The sequence below is a fragment of the Sus scrofa genome, chromosome 1, assembly GCF_000003025.6.
Source record: "Sus scrofa isolate TJ Tabasco breed Duroc chromosome 1, Sscrofa11.1, whole genome shotgun sequence".
Taxonomy (NCBI): Eukaryota; Metazoa; Chordata; class Mammalia; order Artiodactyla; family Suidae; genus Sus; species Sus scrofa.
The window spans coordinates 237,023,977-237,039,491 of record NC_010443.5 but is presented as its reverse complement, the minus strand read 5'-3'; the positions used below and the strand labels follow the sequence as shown (position 1 = coordinate 237,039,491).

Sequence of the window (15,515 nt, the reverse complement as noted above, 5' to 3'; positions counted from 1 at the left end):
ATATTTCATGCGCTCAAAAGGGGGCGGGGGGGGGGACCTGGTAACCCAGAGTTTTTAATTCAGTATAATTATTTTTCAAAATAAAGTTGCAGGAGTTCCCGTCCTGGCACAGTGGTTAACGAATCCGACTAGGAACCATGAGGTTGCGGGTTCGGTCCCTGGCCTTGCTCAGTGGGTTAAGGATCCGGCGTTGCCATGAGCTGTGGTGTAGGTTGCAGACGTGGCTCGGATCCCATGTTGCTGTGGCTCTGGCGTAGGTTGGCGGCTACAGCTCCAATTCAACCGCTAGCCTGGGAACCTCTATATGCCGTGGGAGCAGCCCTAGAAAAGGCAAAAAGACCAAAAAAAAAAAAAAAAGACAAAATAAAGTTGCAGCTATATTCAGAAAACAGCTAAGCAAATTATCACCAGCCTATGCACTCCAAAAAAGGCAGAGGCAAATTTTGCAAACTAAAGAGGAATGATACCTGTGGGGAAGCTAGATCTACAGGTAGAAGTGACTAGACATGGTAACATACATGGATATATATATAAAAGAGAATGCATTTGAAAGAGTAGACTTTATTCTTTAAAACAGTTTTAGGTCTAGCAGGAAAATTGAGCAGATGATACAGGAGTTTCCCATATACCCCTCTCTCCCCACACATCCCCATTATCAATATCACCTCCCACGCCGCAGTGAGACATTTTTGTTTATAGTTGACAAACCTACATTCATACATTGTCACCCAAAGTCCATAGTTTACGTTAGGGTTCAACTTGGTGGCGTAAGTTCTCTGGGTTTGGGTGCATGTATAATGATATGCATTTATCATTTTAGTATCACAAAGTCATTTCCCTGCCCCCTGCCCCACTCTCTTCAAGCTACTCATCCCCTCCTCTCCCCCACAAACCCTGGCCATCACTGATCTTTTCACCCTTTCCATCATTTCCATGGATTTTTGCCTTTTCCAGAATGTCGGTTGGAATCATGTAGTATGTAGCCTCTTCAGATTTCCTCTTTTCATTTAGTAGTATGCATTTAAGTTCCCTTCATCTATTTTCATAGCTTGAAGTGCAGAATAATAGTCCATTGTGCGGGCATAGGATAGTTTATTTATCTGTTCACTTACCAAAGGATACTTTAGACGAGATTGGATGCGTTCAGGATGGCATGGCCATAGACCTGAAGGATATTTTAATTGCTTCCAAGTCTTGGCAGTTGTGAATAAAGCTGCTGTAAACATCCATTTTGCAGATTTGTGTGTCACATAGGTTTTCAGCTTCTTTAAGAAAAAAGAAGGAGCATAATTGCTGGATTATGTGGTAAAAGTATGTTTAGTTTTGCAGGATACTGCCAAACTGTCTTCCAATGTGACTGTTTTTTTTTTTAATTGAAGTATAGTTGATTTACAATGCCATGCCAATTTCTGCTGTACAGCAAAGTGACCCAGTCACACACACACGTGTGTGTGTGTGTATTCTCTGTCTTATATTATCTTCCATAATGGTCCATCCCAAGAGACTGGATATAGTTTCCTGTGCTATATAGTAGGACCTCATTGCTTATCCATTCCACATGTTGGCTGTATCATTTTGTAAACCCCCCAGCAGTGAATGACAGTTGCTGTTGCTTCACCTCCTTGCCAGCATTTAGCATGTTAGTGTTCTAGATTTTGGCCGTTTTACTAGATGTGCAGCAGTATCTCCTTGTTTTAATTTGCATTTCCCTGATGATATATGATGTGGAGCATCTTTTCATATGCTTACTTGCCATCTTTATGTCGTCTTCGGTGAGGTGTAAAGGTCCTTAGCCTATTCTAATTTTTATTTATTTTTAAAATTTTTATTGGGGTGTGGTTGATTTACAGTGTTGTATTAGCTGCAGGTTTATAGCAAAGTGAATCTTTTTTTTTTAAATACACATACAGGTATTAGTTTGTTTCTTTGTTTTGGCTGCTCCTGTGGCATATTGAAGTTCCCAGGCTAGGGATCGAACCTGTGCCACGGCAGTGACAAAGCCAGATTCTTAACCTACTGCACCACAAGAGAGCCTCAGTGAATCAATTATACATATACATACATCCATTTTTTTCCTTATAAGTGATTACAGAACATTGAGGAGGCCTCCCCGTGCTGTACAATAAGTCCTTGTTGGTTAGCTATTTTATATATAGTGGTGTGTATGTGTTAATCCCATCCTCCCAGTTTATCCGACCCCTTCCCCCCATTGTTTCCCCTGTGGTAGCCATGAGTTTGATTTTGTTTTTTTTGTTTTTGTTTTTTTGTCTTTTTGCCATTTCTAGGGCTGCTCCCGCGGCATATGGAGGTTCCCAGGCTAGGGGTCAAATCAGAGCTGTAGCCACCAGCCTATGCCAGAGCCACAGCAACGCAGGATCCGAGCCGCGTCTGCAACTTATACCACAGCTCACGGCAACGCCGGATCCTTAACCCACTGAGCAAGGCCAGGGATCGAACCTGCAACCTCATGGTTCCTCATCGGATTCGTTAGCCACTGAGCCATGATGGGAGCTCCGAGTTTGTTTCTGTTTTATAAATAAATTCTTTGGTATCATTTTTATTATGTTGCACATATTGGTGATATCATATGATACTTGTCTTTCTCTTTCTGACTTACTTCACTTAGTATGATAATCTGTAGGTCCTTCCATGTACCATTTCATTCCTTTTATGGCTAATATTCTGTTGTATATATGTACCACATCTTCTTTATCCATTCCTCTGTTGATGGACATTTAGGTTGCTTTCATGTCTTGGTTATTGTAAATAGTGCTGCAGTGTGCGTTGGAATGCATATATCTTTTTGAATTTTTATTTTCTCCAGATACATGCCCAGGAGCGGGATTGCTGGGTCATATGGTAATTCTATTTTTAGTTTTTTATGGAACCTCCATAGTGGTTGTACCAATTTATATTCCCACCAACAGTATAGGAGGGTTCCCTTTCCTCCACACTTTCTCCAGCATTTATTGTTTGCAGACTTTTTTTTTTTTTTTTTTTTTTTTTTTTTTTTTTGGCTTTTTAGGGCCGAACCCACAGCATATGGAAGTTCCCATGCTAGGGGTTGAATAGGAGCTACAGCTGCCAACCTATGCCACAGTCACAGCAACGCAGGATCTAAGCCACATCTGTGACCTATACCACAGCTCACGGCAATGCTGGATCCTTAACCCACTGAGCGAGGCCAGGGATCAAACCTGCAACATTATGGTTACCAGTCGGGTTTGTTAACCAGTGAGCCATGAAGGGAACTCTAAGTTTGTAGACTTTTTGATGATGGCCATTCTGACTGGTGTGAGATGATACCTTATTATAGTTTTGATTTGCATTTCTTTAATTATTAGTGATGTTAAGAACTTTGTTTTGTTTTTTTAGGGCTGCACCTGCAGCATATGGAGGTTCCCAGGCTAGGAGTCGAATTGGGGCTGTAGCTCATGGCCTACGCCACAGCCACAGCAATGTCAGATCCAAGCTTCGTCTTCAACTTACACCACAGCATGTGGCAACGCCAGATCTTTAACCCACTGAGCAAGGCCAGGGATCGCGCCCTGGTTACTAGTCGGATTTGTTAACCACTGAGCCACGATGGGAACTCTGAGAATCTTTTCATATGCTTTTTGGCCATCTGTATGTCTTCTTTGGAGAAATGTCTGCCCATTTTTTGATTGGGTTGTATGCTTTTTTGATATAAAGCTGTATGACATGTTGGTTTATTTTGGAGATTAATCCCTTGTTAGTTGCTTCATTTGCAGAGATTTTTTTTCCAGTTCTGCAGGTTGTGTTTTTATTTTTTATTTATTTATTTATTTTTATAGATTAAAGTGTGTTTTTTTTTATTTTCCCACTGTACAGCAAGGGGATCAAGTTATCTTTACATGTATACATTACAATTACATTTTTTCCCCCACCCTTTGTTCTGTTGCAACATGAGTATCTAGACAAAGTTCTCAATGCTACTCAGCAGGATCTCCTTGTAAATCTATTCTAAGTTGTGTCTGATAAGTCCAAGCTCCCGATCCCTCCCACTTCCTCTCCCTCCCATCAGGCAGCCACAAGTCTTTTCTCCAAGTCCATGATTTTCTTTTCTGAGGAGATGTTCATTTGTGCTGGATATTAGATTCCAGTTATAAGTGATATCATATGGTATTTGTCTTTGTCTTTCTGGCTTATTTCACTCAGTATGAGATTTTCTAGTTCCATCCATGTTGCTGCAAATGGCATTATGTCATTCTTTTTTATGGCTGAGTAGTATTCCATTGTGTATATATACCACCTCTTCCGAATCCAATCATCTGTCGATGGACATTTGGGTTGTTTCCATGTCCTGGCTATTGTGAATACTGCTGCAATGAACATGAGGGTGCATGTGTCTCTTTTAAGTAGAGTTTTGTCCGGATATATGCCCAAGAGTGGGATTGTGGTGTCATATGGAAGTTCTATGTATAGATTTCTAAGGTATCTCCAAACTGTTCTCCATAGTGGCTGTACCAGTTTACATTCCCACCAGCAGTGCAGGAGGGTTCCCTTTTCTCCACAGCCCCTCCAGCACTTGTTATTTGTGGATGTATTAATGATGGCCATTCTGACTGGTGTGAGGTGGTATCTCATGGTAGTTTTGATTTGCATTTCTCTTATAATCAACGATGTTGAGCATTTTTTCATGTGTTTGTTGGCCATCTGTATATCTTCTTTGGAGAAATGTCTTTTCAGGTCTTTTCCCCATTTTTCCATTGATTGATTGGCTTTTTTGCTGTTGGGTTGTATAAGTTGTTTATATTGTGTTTTTATTTTTTTAGTGGTTTTCTTTGCTATCCAAAAGCTTTTAAATTTAATTAGGTCTCATTTGTTTATTTTTGATTTTATTTTCATTACTCTAACGGGTCGATCAAAAAAGATACTGCTTCCACTTATGCCAAAGAGTGTTCTGCCTGTGTTTTCCTCTAATAGTTTTATAGTATCAGGCCTTAAGTTTAGATCTTTCATCCATTTTGAGTTTATTTTTGCATATGGATTGGAGAATGTTCTAATTTCATTCTTTTACATGTAGCTGCCCAGTTTTCCCAGCCCCACTTATTGAAGAGACTCTCTTTCCTCCATTGTATATTCTTGCCTCCTTTGTCATAGATAAGTGGGGATTTTTTTTGCCACACCCATGGCACATGGAAGTTCCCCAGCCAGGATTGAATCTGAGCTGTAGCTGTGATCTGTGCCACAGTTGTGGCAATGCTGGATCCTTAACCTGCTTTGCCACAGTGGGAACTCCTGTAATAGGCTAGGGGTCTAATTGGAGCTGTAGCTGCCAGCCTCCATCAGAGCCACAGCAATGCAGGATTCAAGCAACATCTGCGACTTACACCACAGCTCACAGCAATGCCTGATCCTTAACCCACTGAGCAAGGTCAGGGATCGAACCCACAACCTCATGGTTCCTAGTCAGATTCGTTAACCACTGAGCCACAGCAGGAACTCCCTGTCATCTCATTTTGACTAACTTTCTGTGTTTATGGTCTTTTTTCCACAGGCTGCAGGATTGTAGTTCCTCTCGTTTCTGGTCTCTGCCCCCTGGTGGGTGGAGCTGGATCTTGTCCATCTGATGGTCAGGGCTGTGTTGAGGGGTATGTTTAGAGGTGACTACAAGCTCTAAATGACTTGAGGGAGCCTGTCTGCATTCAATTTCATTTATTTTTTGGTGTGAGGGCTGTTTTTTATATGGATGTCTGTCACCTCTTTGCTCAGGGTATGCTAGCTTTTATCCCCTTGATAGATGCAACTGATGTTGTAGTGACCAGAGCCTGTACTGGATATTGAGGGGGTCTCTTCTTTGCTCTGTGGTTGTCACTGGCCTTTTGGGGGCAGGGTCTGTATCCTAGTTGTTGGAGTAGTAGTCCCCAGATGTTTCTGAGCTGTATTTCTGTGGCACGAGGTAGGTGGGATTGGAGCACTCCCAGTAGGAGAGGAATCCCTGAGTGTCTCTTTGTCGGTCCTGTTCACCTGTGAGTATGCTCTGTTGTATCACCTTTGACCCATTTTGCAGATTCACAGAGTACACTGTTATTAGCACTGCTCTGCTGGCAATTGGGCCTGGTGTCTCTCAGGCATTGTTTTCACTGGGCTACCAGTGAAGATTCACTAAGGTCAGGTCCCAGGACTGCAGTAGTTGTGTACCTGGGCCTGGTGTGGGCGCTAGGGAGGCAGCTCAGACTTTGTTCTGGCCCAGACCTGGTGTGTACATGCCCACAAAGTCCACAACTGCTAAAGCCAGACCCGTCTCAGTCTTGAGGACACTTATTTGTTCACATGCTCCCCAACTGCTGAATGTACAAAGCCAGGAATGGAGTTGCCCATCTGTGATTCTTGCAGCCGGGAGGAGAAGTTTCAGCTCTTCTTCTTCAGTCCAAGGCCCCTTGGCCTCAGCTGTAATTTCAACTGCACATCCTCGTGTGGGCAGTGCACTGAAGACTGCTTCCAAGGCAGCAGACATCGGCCCTATCCAGGCAGGAGGGAGGGTGGGGTGGTGTCCTGGTGTACAAACCTGCTCAGAGGGAGGTGAGCTGGGGATCAGGCACATGGGCTGGGGATCAGGTACACAGGCTTACTCCATGGGAGTGGGCTGGCAGAGTTTGCTGTGAGTGAACTACTCCGAAGGGAGGCTTGGGTGGGGCATGCCTGCTCACTCTGGCAGGATTTATTCAGCCCATTTTTAAATCTGGATGTTTATTGTTGAATTTTAAGCTAAGGGGTCAAATAAGAAATCCTGTAGCAAAATTAGACAGTATTTTGAACTGAGTAATAAATATTACAATATGTCAAAATCTGTGGGTATAGGTAAAGCAGTGCTTGTGGAGAAATATGTAGATTTAAATACTTATTTTAAAAAGAAAAGTTTAGGAGTTCCCAGGTGGCTCAGCGAGTTAAGGGTCCAGCATTGTCACTGCTGTGCCTTGGGTCGCTGTTGTGGTGTAGGTTTGACCCCTGGTCTCAGAGACTTCTGCATGCCCCAGATGCAGCAAACAAACAAAAAAACAAGCAAAAAACATCAAAAGTTCAGAGCAAAGGATCTGTCTCCTCTTTAATAAATAAGAAAAGAGAAAACTGAGCCCAAAATAAGTAGAAGGGAGGAAGATAGAGTGGAAATCAGTGAAATATAAAAGAAGATTGGCGGTTCCCGTTGTGGCGCAGCAGAAACGAATCCGACTAGGAACCGTGAGGTTGCAGGTTCACTCCCTGGCCTCGCTCAGTGGGTTGAGGATCCGGCGTTGCCATGAGCTGTGGTGTAGGTCACGGATGTGGCTTGGATCTGGCTTTGCTATGGCTGTGGTGTAGGCCAGCAGCTGTAGCTCCGATTAGACTCCTAGCCTGGGAACCTCCATATGCCGCAGGTATGGCCCTAAAAAAAAAAAGTAGATTAAATAACAGAGAACATTAATCAAGGGAAAAGTTATTTCTTTGAAAATACTAATAAAATTGACAGACTCCTGCAGAAATAATAAAAAGGGAACACAGAAATCACCAACAGAAGTTGACAGAGGATATCACTACTGATCTTACAGCTGTTAAAAGAATAAAAGGGGAATGTTAGGCCAGTAAATTTGACAGTCAGTTTAGATGAAGTAGACAAACTCCTTGAGAAACACTGCTTACCAGAGCTGACAGAAAAAAGAGAAAATCTCAATAGCTCTATATCTATTAAAGGAATTGGATTTATTATCAAATACTTAAAAATAACTTCTTACAGAGATGGCTTCACCTTTGAATTCTATCAAACGTTTAAGATCTTCCACAAACTCTTTGAGAAAAACAGAGGAGCCAGGGGACTTCCTTGATTATTTAATAAGGTCACCATAATCCTGATATCAAAATCTGACAAAGGTATTATAAGAAAATTCAGATCAGTATCCCTCATGAATGCAAACATCAACATTTTAAACAAAAAATTAGCAAATCATATATAGCAATATACAAGAACCAGATAATACATCATGACCAAGTGGGTTTATCTCAGGAATTCAAAATTGATTTAATATTTGAAAATCATTTAGTGTGATTCACGTGTTAACAGAATAGAGGGGAAAATCAACACAGTCATCTCAATAGGTGTTAAAAAAGCCTTTGAGAAAATTCAACAACTAGTTATGGTAAAAAACAAAAAACAAAAAAAACCCACTTTTAGCAGACTTGGAATGGAAAGGGAATTCCTCAGCTGATAAAAGTAAAGGAAATTCCTCAACTGATAAAGGCAATCTGTGAAAAACCTATAGCTAACATAAAATTTGTTTTCCTCCTAAGATTGGGAATAAGGTAAGGATACCCCCTTTCACCACGTTTCCATGCACTACATGTAACAGCCAATGAAGCAAGAAATGCAAAGACACAAAGTTTGTCTTTATTACAGACATCATCATTGCTTCTGTAGGAAAATCCAGAGGAATCTATAATATGACTGCTAGGCCAACTGTATGATGTATGTAAAAAATCCTTCATAATCTGAGAAAACATCATAGTGTCATTAAATGGATTAGGTAGATACTGAGTTGTGCTATGAATGCATTCTCAACCATGTTAACATGCATAAAATGGCTAGAAAGAAATATATCAAAATGCTAATACTAATACTGCAGAGTGGTAGGTTTATGCATGATAATTTTCTATATTTTCCAATTTGTTAATATGTATTTTTTTTAAATGTTGTATCTTTGGAGTTCCCATTGTGGCTCAGTGGTTAATGAATCCAACTAGGAACGATGAGGTTGCAGGTTTGATCCCTGGCCTTGCTCAGTGGGTTAAGGATCTGGTGTTGCTGTGAGCTGTGGTGCAGGTTACAGACATGGCTCAGATCCCGTGTTGCTGTGGCTCTGGCGTAGGCCGGCGGCTACAGCTCTGATTCGACCCCTAGCCTGGGAACCTCCATATGCTGCAGAGGCGGCCCTAGAAAAGGCAAAAAGACAAAAAGACCAAAAAAAAAAAAAAAAGTTGTGTCTTTTAAAATCTAGTCATAACAGACAGGAAACTTTCAGGCATTGAGAACTGCTATTGTTATTAAAGCATGAAACAGACCTGAAACTGCATTTCACACATAATTTAAAACCTACCTTTTCACCCCAATCAGAATTATGCTGCGTTAATGGTACCATATAAAAAGAATTCAGGAAATAATTTCCATCATTCATACAGTGACATATAAGGTATCCTGGTTCCATACTATTTTTTAAATGAGCGTTGCTTTTTGTTTTTGTTTTTGTTTTTTTGTGGCCACAGCATGCAGTGGCTTGATTCGGGACCTCAGTTCCCAGACCAGGGGTTGAACCCAGGCTGCAGTGTTAAAAGAGTGGCTAAGTCCCAACCACTAGACCACCAGGGAAGTCCCAGTGAGCTTTGCTTTTATAAGTAACATTTTTTTCTATAAGTAGCATATTTCTTTTTAAAAATTATATATATATATATATATATTTTTTTTTTTTTAAGAAGAAAAAGTTGCGACCACTATACAACTTGGTCTCTTTTTTTCCTAATGAAAATATTCTCCCTCCGATGTTTCTCTCTCCAGGGGGTCACTGAAGGGGGCGAAAGTAAGACCCCCGCCCTCCCCCCACCCCCGAGGTGTGGGCTGTGTTGATCTGGGTGGTGGCCTCAGGGGTGTTTGTGTAGAAAAATTAAGCAACCTATCTTTATGGTCTGTGCTTTTAATTTTTTTTCCTGAATGTGTTTTATTACTTTTAGAGTTGTACAACAATCATCACAATGTGCTTTTAATTTTTGTGTATAAGTTTTACTTTTTTTTTTTCTTTTTGCCATTTCTTGGGCCGCTCCTGTGGCATATAGAGGTTCCCAGGCTAGGGGTCTAATCAGAGCTGTAGCACCAGCCTACGCCAGAGCCACAGCAATGCGGGATCCGAGCCACGTCTGCAACCTACACCACAGCTCACAGCAACACTGGATCCTTTAATCCCCTGAGCAAGGCCAGGGATTGAACCCACAACCTCATGGTTCCTAGTCGGATTCCCTAACCACTGAGCCACGATGGGAACTCCAAGTTATACTTAATTTTAACAAGGAAATTTTGTGAAATATTTTTCCCTCCAGGGTTGACATTAGATTGCTTTTGTCCAGCGTTTTTATAGCTCTGTACTTAAGAACATGCTTTTTCGCCTTTTCATTTCTCTCCCACTTTAGAAACACATACCGCATGATTGAACAAGATGACTTTGACATTAACACCAGGCTACACACGATTGTCAGAGGGGAAGATGAGGCAGCCATGGTGGAGTCAGTAGGCCTGGCCCTTGTGAAGCTCCCAGATGTCCTTAACCGCCTGAAGCCGGATATCATGATTGTCCATGGAGACAGGTTTGATGCCCTGGCGCTGGCTACATCCGCTGCCTTGATGAACATCCGAATCCTTCACATTGAAGGGGGGGAAGTCAGTGGGACCATTGACGACTCCATCAGACACGCCATAACGAAACTGGCTCATTATCACGTGTGCTGCACCCGGAGTGCCGAGCAGCACCTGATATCCATGTGCGAGGACCACGATCGCATCCTGTTGGCAGGCTGCCCTTCCTATGACAAGCTTCTCTCCGCCAAGAACAAGGACTACATGAGCATCATTCGGATGTGGTTGGGTGGGTATCAGTCTTTATTCAGCCTAATCCCTGCCTTTGTCAGAAAGGTCGGATGTGCTTCAGTCCTTTTGGAGACTTTGGTGGGTAGAAGGTTGCATTAGCAATCAGGAGGCTAAGGTTTGTAGCCCATATAGATCTCACTCTATGGTATGACGTTAGCTTTCTGAGACTCCCCTTTTCTATAAAAGAGACTTAATGGATTGAATTTTTAAAATCTATGCTGTATTTATACAAGGGAATGCTTTTAATCCATTATATATGATGTTAATGGGTGAATAGTTAGTAGTTACAAGAACAGATCCTGACATATCAAAAAGGGAAAAAAAGCAGGCTATAAAATTATAAAATACGCTATTTTTATAAAAACAATAACATAATAAAAGGTTGAGAAGTGTGTATGCCAAGCCATTTATAATATTTCTGGTTAGTAGAATTATGGGTGTTTTTTCCCCTTCGTTTTTTAGCAAAATGAAAACGATTGTTATTTTTAATTTGAATGCCTTTCTTATGGGCTTGTTGGAATACTCAGGTGAGATAATGAATATTGAAAGCAGTTAATAAGCCATAAGTACTTAATATAAAGAATTAGGATTATTCTTAAAAAGCAGAAGTCATAGGTTACCATTAGCATTTGTTACTCAGTAAAGAAGCCTTAAGGCCTATTCTTAGTGATCTGGATTTTTGGAAATTACTCTTTGCTAATCAGAGGTAGAGAAAATAGGTTTACAAACAATGTCCATTGGTTCATTTGTAGTGAGAGTGCTATCTGAGAGGACACCTAATCTAATCACCTATTAGGTATTTAGGACTCTCCTCCCTGAAGAGGTAGATCTGTTGAAGAGTGAAGTTAATGAATACTAAGTGGAGTTGATGATTGTGTAATCACAGTGATTGTGTATATTTTAAACCCAGAACTCATTAGAATAGGAAAGAAATTGGGCTGTTCTACTATATAAATTAATCCATTCTATGTATTGTATTTCTTTCTTTCTTTTTTTTTTTTTTTTTTTTTTTTTGTCTTTTTAGGGCTGCACCTGTGGCATAGGGAAGTTCCCAGATTAGGGGTCCAGTCGGAACTACAGCTGCTGGCGTACACCACAGCAACATCAGATCCGAGCTGCATCTGCAACCTACACCACAGCTCATGGCAACACCAGATCCTTAACCCACTGAAGCCAGGAATGGAACCCAAAACCTTATGGTTCCTAGTCGTATTCATTTCCACTGAGCCACAACAGGAACTCCCATTCTATGTATTTTTTATCCTTGGACAAATTTCGTAGCTATCAGGGAACCTGTCAAGATAATGCTGATGGGACAGACTTCTGTCTTTTCAATCTCCCCTTTCTGAAAGCTTCTAAGTAAACATTCTTGCATTCTGTTCTGATTATAGTGTTAGCTCTGTCTTCTGAAAAACTTTTAAGTGAATAGAAAATAACCTTTATAAAGCAGAATGCAGCTAAATTGTACTTGTAAGGCTTAAAGTTCTATTTGGAACCATTTAAGCAGTTTCTTTGTGAAATGAAGAATGACAGAATAGAAAAAACTAGATTATTATTATTATTTTTTGCCTTTTTGCCATCTCTAGGCCCGCTCCCACGGCATATGGAGGTTCCCAGTCTAGGAGTCTAATCGGAGCTGTAGCCACAGCAACACAGGATCTGAGCCCCATCTGCAACCTACACCACAGCTCACGGCAACGCCGGATCCTTAACCCACTCAGCAAGGTCAGGGATCCTGGTTGGATTTGTTAACCACTGTGCCACAATGGGAACTCCAAAACTAGATTATTTTTAAAACTAGTTGGGGAGTAAAAGGCATTGAGCCAAAGCCACCTATTCCTGGCAGTAATACCTTTTGTGCAAAGGCTGTATTTTTTTTTTTTTCCACAGATGAAGCATATGGAAGTTCCTGGGCAAGGGGGCTGAATCAGAGCTACAGCTGCCAGCCTATATCACAGCCAAGCCATGTCTGCAACCTATACCACAGCTGAGGGCAATGCCAGATCCTTAACCCACTGAGCAAGGCCAGGGATCAAACCTGCGTTCTCACAGATGCTAGTTGGGTTCTTTTCCACTGAGCCGACTAGGAACCATGAGGTTGCGGGTTCCATCCCTAGCCTTGCTCAGTGGGTTAAGGATCCAGCATTGCTGTGAGCTGTGGTGTAGGTCGCAGACGCGGCTCGGATCCTGTGTTGCTGTGGGATAGGTAGCTCCAGCTCATGGTCCTGTGTTTTCTTTTTCTTTTTTCTTTTTGGTTTTTAGGGCCACACCTGCAGCATATGGAGGTTCCCAGGCTAGGGGTCGAATCGGAGCTGTAGCCGCTGGCCTACACCACAGCCACAGCAACTTAGGATCCGAGCCGCATCTGCGACCTACACCACAGTTAACACGGGATCCTTAGCGACCTACGCTCACAGTTAACACCGGATCCTTAACATACTGAACAAGGCTAGAGATCCAACCTGCATCCTCCTGGATCCTAGTCAGATTCGTTTCCACTGAGCCCCAGTAGCCACTCTTGTCCTGTGTTTTCTTTTTCACTGTGTTTTTTTTCCTTTTAAGATGTCTAGTTTTTGCTCTTTTGTTACCCCTTTTAATGAAGAAACCGCTTAAATGGCTCCATATAGAGCGTTAGGTTACAAAGTGCAATCCTGCTGCTTTCTGCATTATAGGGTTATTTTCTAAATACTACAAATCTTGCTTAATCACACTTAAAGTGAAAGATAAATGAGGTGTGGAAAGCTCTCATGGGGTACACTGCTGGAATTTTTCTTCCTTTTCACCTTCCACTTGGCCCTTAGCAATAAGTCGTGTAGATTGATTCTCTGCACGGGACCAGAGAAGCTCCATTCGTCCTCACTGCCAAAGAAAAATTGCTACCAAGAAAGGAAGCCGCAAAGAGACTTGCCCTATAAGTGCTCTCAAGACCGAGTACGTGAGCAAACTGAACCCGGAAAAGGAGTGTGGGCTGAAGGGACCTTGTGACAAGTACTGTATTTTGCCACCACTTGTGTACCTGTGCTTTAGGGTTTTTTGTATCAGCCACAGGGAATCATGTATGAATAATTCAACTGCTACATTAAAGGCTGACGTCATTCCTCTGTTTACCAGTCACAGAGGAGCTGATGCACATTGTAGAAATACGTGTTAGAGCAAAACTAGCTTGTACTTGTGGCCAGATTTTGGCATCTACATAATATTTCCAGATCCTTTACAACAAATACACCTCTTTTAATGCTGTTTTTCCTCACTTTTTTTTTTTTTTTTTTTTTTTTTTTTTTGTCTTTCTGTCTTTTCCAGGGCCGCAGCCGAGGCATTTGGAGGTTCCCAGGCCAGGGGTTGAATTGGAGCTGTAGCCACCAGCCTACACCACAGCCACAGCAATGCCAGATCCGAGCCACATCTGTGACCTACACCACAGCTCCCGGCAACGCTCGACCCTTAACCCACTGAGCGAGGAGGCCAGGGATCGAACCCACGATCTCATAGTTCCTAGTCAGATTCATTAACCACTGAGCCGAGACGGGAACTCCATGTTTTTCCCTCACAATGTTTTAATCCTCTTTGAAATAGTTTCTTGGTAATGGCCCCAGTCTCTACCTAGTGGATTATCTGAGTTTGTGTTGATTGCATCTTTCTAGACTTATGTTTCTAATCAATTCTTCTAGGCCTTTAGGTCTTTTTTCTACTTTGTTCAAAAATTGAATAATTATATTTCCACCGCCAATGTAGAACATGATGGGACCAATTATTTTTTAAAATACAATTGTGGAGCCTGAGTCTTATAAATCGAATACTACTGAAGATGATCAGCAAAAATTTTCTGATACCGTTAAATCATTAGAAATAACTGCCACTGTTTGAATTTGGATTAATAAACATAGTTCATGAAAAGTTGATCATTAAAACGAATATCAGGAGTTCCCATTGTGACTTAGAGGTAATGAACCCAACTGGTATCCATGAGGACATGGGTTTGATCCCTGGCCTCGCCCAGTGGGTTAAGGATCCAGCATTGCCATGAGCTGTGGTGTAGGTCGCAGATGCGGCTCGGATCTGGCATTGCTGTAGCTGTGGTGTAGGCTGGCAGCTATAGCTCCGATTCGACTCCTAGCCTGGGAACCTCCGTATGCCGCGAGTGCAGTCCTAAAGAGCAAAAAAAAAAAAAAAAAAAAAAAAAGGAAAAAGGCAAGTAGAGCTCATTTTCAGTTTTATGAGGTAATATAGGCCCTGCTGCAAAATGTTTTTGTGTTATTTGGCATAGCACTGTCCATCCAGATTTTTTACATTTTTGCCGAGGAACTGTCCTTGGGATCTTCATCTGGGGATGAGTGAAACCTTTCTGGTCCTTTGAACAGAGTCAGAAGCACCAGCCAGTTGTTGCATCTGGTGCGTGATGGTATGGGGAAGCTGCTTTGCATTGTATGAATTTATTTAATGCCCATTCAGTCTCTAAATGTCCTGCTTTGCAACACATCGTTCTTCATTAATAGTGCTGATAATTCATTAGAAACACTGGTCAGGAGTTCCCGTCGTGGTGCAGCAGCTAACGAATCTGACTAGGAACCATGAGGTTGCGGGTTTGATCCCTGGCCTTGCTCAATGGGTTAAGGATCCAGCGTTGCCATGAGCTGTGGTGTAGGTCACAGACACGGCTCGGATCCTGTGTTGCTGTGGCTCTGATGTAGGCTGACAGCTACAGCTCCGATTCGACCCCTAGCCTGGGAACCTCCATATGCCACGGAAGCGGCCCTAGAAAAGACAAAAAGACAAACAAACAAACAAAAAAACACTGGTCAGAAACTGGGAAGCATCATATTTTCTCATGCTTTGAAGTATTCTGGATTTTAAAGCAATGAGGTCTCATGTCTGCTACCTAACATTCCAAGCC

General features: G+C 41.9%; 1 protein-coding gene across 5 annotated transcripts in view; it reads left to right on the top strand.

Moving 5' to 3' along the window:
* The window catches only part of GNE (glucosamine (UDP-N-acetyl)-2-epimerase/N-acetylmannosamine kinase), a 67,066-nt gene that overhangs the window by 26,328 nt on the left and 25,223 nt on the right, over window positions 1-15,515 (top strand). For 4 of the 5 annotated variants that reach the window (XM_021083996.1, XM_021083984.1, XM_021083990.1 and 1 more), the window contains exon 3: window positions 10,171-10,622. In XM_021083996.1, coding sequence (XP_020939655.1) covers window positions 10,171-10,622 — 452 coding nt within the window. 5 annotated transcript variants of the gene reach the window in all.